The sequence below is a fragment of the Miscanthus floridulus genome, chromosome 6, assembly GCF_019320115.1.
Source record: "Miscanthus floridulus cultivar M001 chromosome 6, ASM1932011v1, whole genome shotgun sequence".
In the NCBI taxonomy this organism is placed as follows: domain Eukaryota; kingdom Viridiplantae; phylum Streptophyta; class Magnoliopsida; order Poales; family Poaceae; genus Miscanthus; species Miscanthus floridulus.
The window spans coordinates 46,746,607-46,756,962 of NC_089585.1; the positions used below are offsets into that span (position 1 = coordinate 46,746,607).

The 10,356-nt window shown below is 41.7% G+C and overlaps 1 protein-coding gene across 1 annotated transcript; it reads left to right on the top strand.

Moving 5' to 3' along the window:
• The first annotated feature begins 6,859 nt into the window (after positions 1-6,859).
• LOC136460559 (peroxidase 1-like) lies at positions 6,860-9,711 on the top strand. Its single transcript, XM_066460213.1, has 2 exons — positions 6,860-7,195; positions 9,283-9,711. Exons 1-2 carry the CDS (start codon positions 6,971-6,973, stop codon positions 9,709-9,711), a joined length of 654 nt encoding a protein of 217 aa, XP_066316310.1. The 5' UTR covers positions 6,860-6,970.
• Positions 9,712-10,356: the final 645 nt, after the last annotated feature.

Consider the following 10,356-nt stretch of genomic DNA (forward strand, 5'->3'; position numbering starts at 1 on the left):
TGATAATGTTTTACACATTTTAAAATTTGAAATTTAAAATTTGACAAGTTCAAACCAAATTTTCAAACCCTAAATGATTTTAGATGTAAAAGTGATGAATACAAAAGTTGTTTAACTCATCAAGATCTACAACTTTTATTTAGTTATCTTATCATTTGACTAAATTTGAACCTTTTAAATTTTGAAATTTGAAAAAAGACAAGTTGAAACCATAATTTGGACGTCTCTCCGGAGGGGTTCATCCTTCGGGATGTTGCCATAATATCTTAGGTACAATTTGCCATGGTATTTGTGACCTATCTTTAAAAAGCGTCGGTTCCTTATGTAAACTATCTTCCTGGATCCATCTAGGAACACCCATTTAGGACCATCCAAATAGACTGTTTCATCATGATGAATCCACACTGTGTAGTCCGAAACAAATCCTCTCCTAATCAGATGTTCTTTGATGGTACTCACATCTCGAAATGCAATAAGGTTCTTGCAATCTTTGCAGGGACAAATAATCGTGTCACTATTCTCTTTCAACGTCGCTGCATGCTTCTCTGCGGCTTTGATGAATTTGTCCACCTCATCACGGAAAGAGCGTCGTGTCTTAACGAACCATACATCCAAGAGTTCCTATAGTCCATCTTATAGAAACAAAACAACCAAAGAAAAAATATTACTTGAGAATAATTTTATATACCTAAGACACGCACCATGGTAGTAGAGGATAGTTAATTAATTGACTATTAATGCATAAATATTTTAAAATATAAATTAATTGGTTCAAATAAACAATTTCAAAGAAAACAATTAGCAACATTTAATATTTCATCCACTACCTTTCATGCAAACTCCATTCCAATTTCATGGTTGAGGATAATTAATTAATGACCTATTTATCCACAACTAATTAAAAACACACATTATTGAAAGGAATCAAAATAAATATTAAATGATAATTAGTAGCCATGGTAAAGGATATTTTACACATTAGCAACAATTAAAATCTTACACATTTATCTACATGTAAACCCTAGTCACATAAAGAAAAATTTGAAAAAGAAAAAAACAAAATCCTAGATCTAGATCTAGATATAGGGTTTTATGACACATGCACCAAACTTCACTAATACTACACTAAAATCAACAAAGATGTACTAGTAAAGGGTGCAATCTTACTTCCCTACCTAATTTACCCTAGTATAGTGAAAATTATGGTCTAATTTCACTCATAACTAGCTCAAGTTCCATGAAAGAGAGAGAAAACCACAAATCAAATTACTCACTAACCAACGAATTAAACTTCAAATAAAGAGTTGGAGAAGCATTTCCTTACCTTTTAGAGCCTCTCCACCAAAGGATTTGAGATCAAAACCTGCCCCCTTAATAGAACAATTTTTAGGAGGACCCTAAGGCCTCTTAATCTTTTTTTGTGTAGATGAGTGTGTCCCAAGGTGGAAGAATGAGGTGTCTGTTATTTATTCGTGCGCCATCAGTAGGTGCGGCTGGTGATTCAGCCGCCCCTACAGTCGAACAGTAGGGGTGGCTGGTGGCAGACGCCCCTACAAATGGACACTGCAGGGGCGGTTGGTGATTGAGCCGCCCCTACAAATGAGCCCCAACTGTAGGGACGGCTTAGGTTACCAGCCGCCCCTACAGTGCTATCTACAGGGGCGGCTGGGCTGCTAGGGCCTGAGGACGTCCACTGTAGGGACGCCCCCAACCTCAGCCGCCCCTACAGTAAAAATGCCCCCGTTTCTAGTGTGAGAATCTGTCGTAGTGCTTGTCGGTGTTTTGTACTAGTGACAAATAAAACATCAGTATCATGTGATGCACTACCGAAGATCGGCTCTTTGCCGAGTGCCAGGTGATTTGCCGAGTGTTCTTTTTCGGGCACTCGGCAAAGCCGCCTTTGCCGAGTGCTTTTTTTGACACTCGGCAAAGAGGCTCTTTGCAGAGTGTTTTTTTTGACACTCGACAAAGAGCTTCTTTGCTGAGTGTTATTTTTTTTTGACACTCGGCAAAGAAAATTTCAAAGCATATTTTGAAGCAGCAAATTAATTCAAATGAAAAAGTTTTCAACTATAAAGTTGTATGTACAATGTTTGTTTTGGTCTTTTCTTCATATGACAAAGTGAAAATAAATTTGTTCACAAATCTAACATATCTCTCTTATAGTTTACGAAACTACAAGAGAGATATATAAGATTTGTGAACAATGTTAGAACGACCATGTCGGATAAACAGATGACCAAACAACCAAAATAAACTCTGTAGATATCGAAAAGTTATGAAACATTGTAGTTGGCAACTTTTTGATTTGAAAACATCTTGTCATGCAAAACTGCATTTGAATTTTAAAATTTTAAAATTCGAACTTTTCAAACGACCTTGGATGAAAAAATAACCAAAATAAACTTTGTAGATCTCGAAAAGTTATGAAACATTGTAGTTGACAACTTTTTGATTTGAAAACATCTTGTCATGCAAAACTGCGTTTGAATTTCAAAATTTTAAAATTCAAATTTTGTAAACGACCTCGGATGGAAAAACTTCCTAAACTAAAAGTGTAGATCTCAAAAAGTTATGAAACTTTATAGTTTACAACTTTTTTATTTGAATTCGTTTAGGGCCTCAAATATGCAATTTACACTCGGTTTAGTATAATATATTAGGAACTAAAACGGAATCCAGACACAAGTGAGAGTGTGGTGTAGTGGTAGAGGAGGTCTGTGCACAGCGGGAGGTCTCGGGTTCGAATCGCGTCGGCTGCGTATCTATGAAATTCACGCGAAAAATGTCGGAGATGGGTGGGTGCTGGCCGGTGGGGGCCTCCATCGATTAAAAAATTTTCTATTTTTTTGGATAAAAATTCCCATTTTTCGGGTTTTTTCGGTGTCAACTTTGCCGAGTGCCTGACAAAAGACACTCGGCAAAGACGCATTTGCTGACGGGTTATTTGCCGAGTGTTCTTTGCCGAGTGCAGCACTCGGCAAAGCCTTTGTCGAGTATAAATTGGGCTTTGCCGAGTGCCCCTGGCACTTGGTAAAGCACTGATTCCCGTAGTGATGGGCTTCAATGGGATAACACACAAGACACAGAAGTTAAGGAGTGTGCTGTTGAGGTTGCATGGTTTAGATTTTTGTGATAGGAAATCGGATCGCGTGTTTCAAGTTTCCACCAAATCGAAAGTTATCTTGAGCTGACATAAAATCGAGCACCCCTCTTCCCATCATGGGTCTAATCGTCCTAGGCATCTCTTGGTTAGGAGCGTCGTTGCTCAATTGACCTTGTTTTCTCAGTACGTATTTCGGTCTTTAGGCCTGATATGGACGAGTATGCTCACTACTTTTAGAGACGGTTTTTTACCGGTTCACTTATGAAAATAGCTATATTTTCAGAGGTAGTTCCTTTTAAAGTTTGCCTTTGAAAACATTGGGCCCGTAGATTATTTTCAAGCACGCTCTATTGAACTGCATACCACCTGATTCTTTTTTGTTTTTTTATAGTGAGATAGTACATATCTAGACTTATATGGATTATATACCATATCTACCCAAATCTTGTCTAAAACCTCAGTGGTTGTTTGGTGCGAGGAATGGGCCAGTAGTCTATCATCTTCTTACACATCAGTTTTTTGATTGATCTCTAAAATAAAATGAGTTGCTCATCAACACCTCGTTTGCACAGGCTAATAATTAGTATAAATTAGCACAAAAATTGGGGCGTTCCACTAGATTCCAGGAATGGATTCGTAATGTACCACTGCATCTAGCTATAGGATGGACTATTTTTGCAAAACCACAAACACCAAGTTAAACATTCATGTCAGATGGAGGAAGAATTTGAATTTTCTGTCCCATACACTCACCATTTATTTCGCAACCACATAATTGACGGTGACATGTCAGTTTGAACACGAACCAAAGCTTATATAGCCTCTATATATCTATATAAAGTATATACTAATAAGGTTGTAGTACTACTTTCTCCGGCTGCTATCTTAGCCAGCACTCTTTGCTAAACAAACATGCCCTGCCCGTCCATTTTTTTTTATAATTTGACTCTTTTTTTAACAAAATTTATATTTGGTCTCACGAGAGAATTAAACTCATCTTTGATTTTGGGATCGGCGTTAGAACTTATGGCTCAAGGTAACATGTCTCGGTGTTATAGATCTAGACGTTCGAGGTGACTGATCGAGCACAATAGAACATCATAGGTGACGATAACGTGGCCGATATTTCGCCGCCAAAATACAAGACACGTGCATAACCACGTGTGGCCGCCCTAGCTCTCTCTCTGGCGCTCAATCTCTCACTCTCTAGCTCTGTGACGTGATGGGGACGTGATGGCTGATGGATATTAATACTTGTCTGCTCACTGCAAAGCGATGCGGTCTGCGTCGCGCACGGCTCTGCTGGCTAGGCCTGGTTCAGATTGTAAATTTTTACAATCTGGATATTGTAGCACGTTTCGTTTATATTTAATAAATTTTGTTTGATCATAGATTAACTAGGCTTAAAAGATTTGTCTCGTGATTTACAACCAAACTGTACAATTAGTTATTTTTTACCTACATTTAATGCTCCATACATGTGTCTAAAAATTGATGTGATACAGAGAGAATGAAAAAACTTAGAATTTAGAGGTGATCTAAACAAGCCCTGCTGCCTGTGCTGCCGTGACCGGTCAACAAATAATAAAAATCTTACACTATTCCCCAGCGTACCAAACACAGTGCCGCTGCACCGCGCATGACTCCTGCCTCACTGCATACGGCTACCCTAATGTAGCCCTGCACCGAAATTAATGCGACTCGACGAGTCGGCGTGCGCAACCGACGACGTATGGAACTGATCGACCCGATTCGCGGCGTATCCTCGGCCGGCGGTGGCACACTGGTCCTCCGCGCACCCGTTCCGTTCGCACGGGGCCCAAAGGCATGCATGCCCAGACTGCGAAAGATACCGAGACGCGTTACGTTTACGTACCAGCTGCCGTGTGAGGTGTGATGCCAGCGGCCGCACGAGTCACATGTTTTGCCGTGCCCCACATGATGTATCACACATAATAATAATACTGCTAATAATACTCATATAGTACTGCTAGTAGCGTATCGATCTGCACTTGCACTGCACGCGTCCCTATCATGCAGGTTGAGACGTGACGTGGCACCATCGTCTTCACAGCTTCACGTAGCACAGTACGAGCGGTGCAGCGGCACTGTGCAGTGTTTGGTTTGCATCGAAAGGCGCTGGAAGCGGTGGAAGATGGCTTTCTCTTTATTATTTATTGGCTGGTCACGGGGCAATGGACAGCAGAGCCGTGCACGACGCGGACGGCATCGCTTTGGAGTGAGCATAGGAGTGTTGGAGAGGGAGGGAGAAAAATAGAACATTTACAAAGGCTTGGTTTAGTTTCAAAAATTTTCACTCCAAACTATCACATCGAATCTTACGGCACATATATGAAATATTAAATATAGACGAAAAAAGCTAATTACACAGTTTGGTTGGAAATCGCGAGACGAATGTTTTAAGACTAATTAGTCCACGATTAGCCATAAGTACTACAGTAACTAACATGCGCTAATGCTAGATTAATTAGGCTTAATAAATTCGTCTCGCAGTTTCCAGGCGAGCTATGTAATTAGTTTTTTTTTATTAGTATCCGAAAACCCCTTCCGACATCCCCGAAACATCCGATATGACATTCAAAAATTTTCATTTCGCGAACTAAACACAGTCAAAGTCTGGCCAAGATTATACTCCTATACCTAACTTTAATTGTGTGTTAATGGAAACTCATTTTAACTCTAGCCAAGATTATAGAAAAATAGACCAACATTTACAAAGTCAAGTTAGTTCCATTAAACAATTCACGAAATAGATTAGCAAAAAAGAAATACTCCACAAAATATGCTTCAATTATAGATGCCAATATATATTTTTTAAAAAATCATAAAAGTTATTTTTTTATTAACTACTAGGGCGGCATGGAGACGGAGAAACGGCACGCAGCGCAGGTTGAAAGGCGCCACACCACACATAATCAAAACTCATTATTTATTTACTATTTTGGATAAGGGTCAGGCTGAAGATCGATATATGTATATCTACTGCAGATGATATGATCAAGTACGTATCCTTTGAACGGAGTTCTTCATCCGCTCCATCTCCTGCACGTCGCCTTGTCTGCTCCCTCTACTGGACCACCCCGCAAACCCAGCCACGCGTCCAGACCTCTACAGCACAGCACAACCGAGAGGTCGGCGCCAGACCTCACGGTGTCGAGGTCGGCGCCCTCGTTCACGGTGCCGAGCTATGTCACATAGGAACCGCACTATCATCATGTTATCATCTGGTTTTTGACCTCGGCACTAAGATTTGTAGTATCGAGATGTTTTACTTGGACACCATGAATCGTGACGTTAACCCTCAGGGTTTAAAGATGAGTTTAAGTCTCGTAGAGGTAAAACATAATTTTTTTTAAAAAAATCAAATTGTAAAAAATTAGGCCCTGCCCGACCCCGGCCGGGCACGCCTCTATATAAGGGCCTATCTGGTTCCTTAGACTAAATTTTAGTCCTTGTTCATCGGATATTTGGACACATACATGGAGTATTAAATATAGACAAAAATAACTAATTACACAGATTACGACTAATTTACGAGATGAATTTTTTAAACCTAACTAGTCTATGATTTGATTGCATGGTGCTACAGTAAATATATGCTAATAATGGTTTAATTAGGCTTAATAATTTCGTCTCGTAAATTAGTCGCAATATGTGTAATTAGTTTTATAATTAACTTATGTTTAGTTCTCCTAATTACCATCCGAATATCTACCAGGATAACCCAACACCCCCCTAAACGTTGGCGGAACCATCTGAGTTAAACCGCCCGCTCATAATTAGTAGTGTGGTTGAGACTGAGACTTACACAACTACCATATTCTGGCAAGGGCGGGAGAGAGGATGAAGACGAGCGGCGGCGGCTTTGCCGGCCTGGTGGTGTGCGTCGCCACCGTGTGCCTGCTCCTGCCGACGGCGAGCTGCGCCCAGCTGAAGGTGGGGTTCGACAACACCACCTGCCCCAACGCCGAGGCGCTCGTGCGTCAGGTCGTCACGGCTGCTTTCGCCAACAACTCCGGCGTCGCACCCGGGCTCATCCGCCTCCATTTCCATGACTGCTTTGTCAGGGTACGTGTGTAAAAGACATACTATATATACACAATAAACATGCGTGCAAGTGGTGTCCACCAATGAGAGATGGAAATATATCTCATATAATATTCTTCCTGTGAACAAGAAACGAAAAAGAAAATATAAAGTACAGCATGATCCAAGAAATAGTTGCGGTAAATTCAAACGTATTAATTTTGACCAATATATTGTATATAAGTTAGGCACGTAAGAGGATGGGAATGCTACAAATAAAATTTTCAACTGAAATCCTCTTGGTGTACTCCTTGTCTGTCCTAAAAAAAAAGTGTCATTCACTTCATAAGAAGTCAAAAAAATAATTTTGACCAAATGTATACAAGAAATTATTAATATTTACCATACATAATAAAAATTGTTGGACTAATCTTTCAATATATTTGACAATAAACTTACAAATGTTGCTAATATTTTACATAATGGTCCGTTTAGATCCTTTCGTTTTGGAGGAATTAGAATATCTACTCTATGAACTAGGCTATTTGGTTTGAAAATTTGACATCCTAGAACTTTCAAAGTTTAAATATAAATCTGTCTTATTAAATTCATGGGTGAGAGATAGAAATAGGTTCGGTCAATTCCCATACTCGTTTCGGCTTTGCAACCTATACCACGCTCTTCGACTCATTTACCTGTAGCAGAAGTGCAGTACATAATAAGTACCTCCTCTATGTGGCAAATGGCAGCATGCAAATGCTAACTTAACTGATTTGTGCCTAAATTGTGATTATTAGAATGAATTTTAATTCAAAAGATTCAATTATTGCCTAATTCTAGTCAAATTTAAGAAAGATCGACCTATACATAACCATAAACGACATTTTTATGGTTGGTATGGATGGAGTACTTGTTTAACTTCCTGTAACGGGGAAATTCAAAAGCTTTAAAGTACTTTCATTGGCTGGATGCGGAGCATGCATCTAGCTGGAATATAGGCATTCGGGCATACATGAACATCAAACAAGCCCTAACACGGTCTTCAACGTATTGTGAGCCACAGATTACGTAAAAGTTCCATCAACAATAATAATTTTAGTCTGTTCAATCAGTGTAGGTAACAGAAAGGGGTTGTTTGTCTCTATCATAAAAATAATCCAAACAAAACCCTAAGCTTCAGGGAACACGTGCACATGTCTTGGTTATCGTTCTCAAACTTTCTTCTCTTGAATAATAGATCGTTCAACAGCAACGAAAGCTCAGTTTTGGATCCTGGCAGCATATGCTCCCGGCCTGATCAACTGTTGAATTAGTCTTTAAGGATATATTATGATATAAAACGTTGAATTTTTTCTATGAACAAGTCATTGGTCATTGCTTGTACATCGGTACAACCACTAGACATGTACTCCCTCCAGTCAAAATATAAACCATTTTTGATTTTTTAGATATAATATTTTTATTATATATCTAGATACAGTGTATATCTTAATACGTAATAAAAACAATGTATCTTGAAAAGTCATAAGGTCTTATAATTACTAAGTACAACGAAGGAAGTACATATATAGATACAAATATCGATGCCGTCCAACAGGTAATATATATATATATATATAATATACGTAGGAGTACTAAGATTGATACTTCTATTGCCCAACACGGCAACACTTGTTTACATGTTGTTTAAACAATTTGACGAGCTGAATAATTGAGATCCGTACGTGTTGGTTCGTGGTTTTATACTGTCAGTCCAGAATGTTCAGCGTTGAAGCATACTACGTGTTATCCACAGACAATTTTGGTAGGGCTCATCCAAAACGGCTTCACCGATGAAGCCAAAACCGGTTAAGCTAGAAAAACTAGCTTTTCTCGGCTTCTAGTTTATTTTAACTCCGGCTTACAAAACGGCTTCACGCTAGAGTACCTCGATTTGCACAAAATAGATGAAGCCGAAACCGACATAAGCTGTGCCAAAAAGACCCTTAATCTCAATCCTGAATGTGTGAATAATTAATTAATGCCACGGTGCCACCTGCTTGACTGTTAATATAATGCCACATTTACTAATCATGGTGAGAACTGAAAACTAAACTTTGGTGGTTGGCTTTTGACCCATCATTCCACAGGGCTGCGATGCCTCCGTGCTCCTGTCCGTGAACCCCGCCGGCGGCAACACGGAGCGTCAATCCCTGGCGAACAACCCGAGCCTGCGTGGCTTCGACGTGATCGACGCCACCAAGGCCGCCGTGGAGCGGAGCTGCCCGCGCACGGTGTCGTGCGCCGATATCCTGGCGTTCGCGGCCCGCGACAGCGTGAACCTCACGGGCAAGCTCTTCTATCAAGTGCCCGCGGGGCGGCGGGACGGGCGCGTGTCCAACGAGACGGAGGCCAACAACAACCTGTTGGGCCCAGACAGCACGGCGGAGGTCCTCATCAACGGCTTTAGGAAGAAGAACCTGAGTGTCGGGTACCATGAGAAGGGGTCCCCTAAGCAACAATCGAAAAAATCGCTTAGACCCCATCAAAATCAAAGCCAAGGGACAACTATTGGCTAAACCCCGGCCATGTCCGAAGCCACCTACTCTCCGCCTCGCTAGAGGCCTCGGACGGCCTACCGAATTTCCGCCTCGCTCGGGGCCTCGCACGAGAGGCCTCGGACGATCTACCGATTTTCTGCCTCGCTCGAGGTCTCACGCGAAAGGCCTCGACTGGGGAACCAATTCTCCGTCTCGCTCGAGGCCCCGCGCGTATAGCCTCGGACGAGACGCCGATTCTCCGCCTCGCTCAAGGCCGGCTCAGCAAAACAACCCCGTCGCCTCCGCCTCGACCAACTTCTCGGACAAGATGTCACGTCCGCCCGGCGCGTTCAACCGCTCCCACGATATCAGTCGAATGACGGCTCGACACAGCGGCGTGGCCGACTGGACGCCAGTCACATCAAAGCCATGCCGTCCAGGACAGGACAGGGCAGGGGTTACCGGCCGCTGTGCTCGGTGCTGTGCCCACGACTGGCGCCCGTACTGCACTGTGCTACCTAACTCCTGCTCTAGGGACAACGCGGCGTGCGGAGTCTGGTCTGGGTTACTATAGCCTCGGAATCAGTGTACAGGACCAACTGCTCCCTTCACGCCTCGGCAGTCTACTTCAAGGTCTCAGCAACCTCGGGATTCGCACCCACCGAGCCCCCCATGACGGCTTGG

Coding starts and splice junctions, on each gene's coding strand:
- LOC136460559 (XM_066460213.1), top strand. CDS start 6,971: ATGAAGACGAGCGGCGGCGGCTTTGCCGGCCTGGTGGTGTGCGTCGCC. Junction 7,196..9,282: donor TCCATGACTGCTTTGTCAGG/GTACGTGTGTAA, acceptor ATCATTCCACAG/GGCTGCGATGCCTCCGTGCT.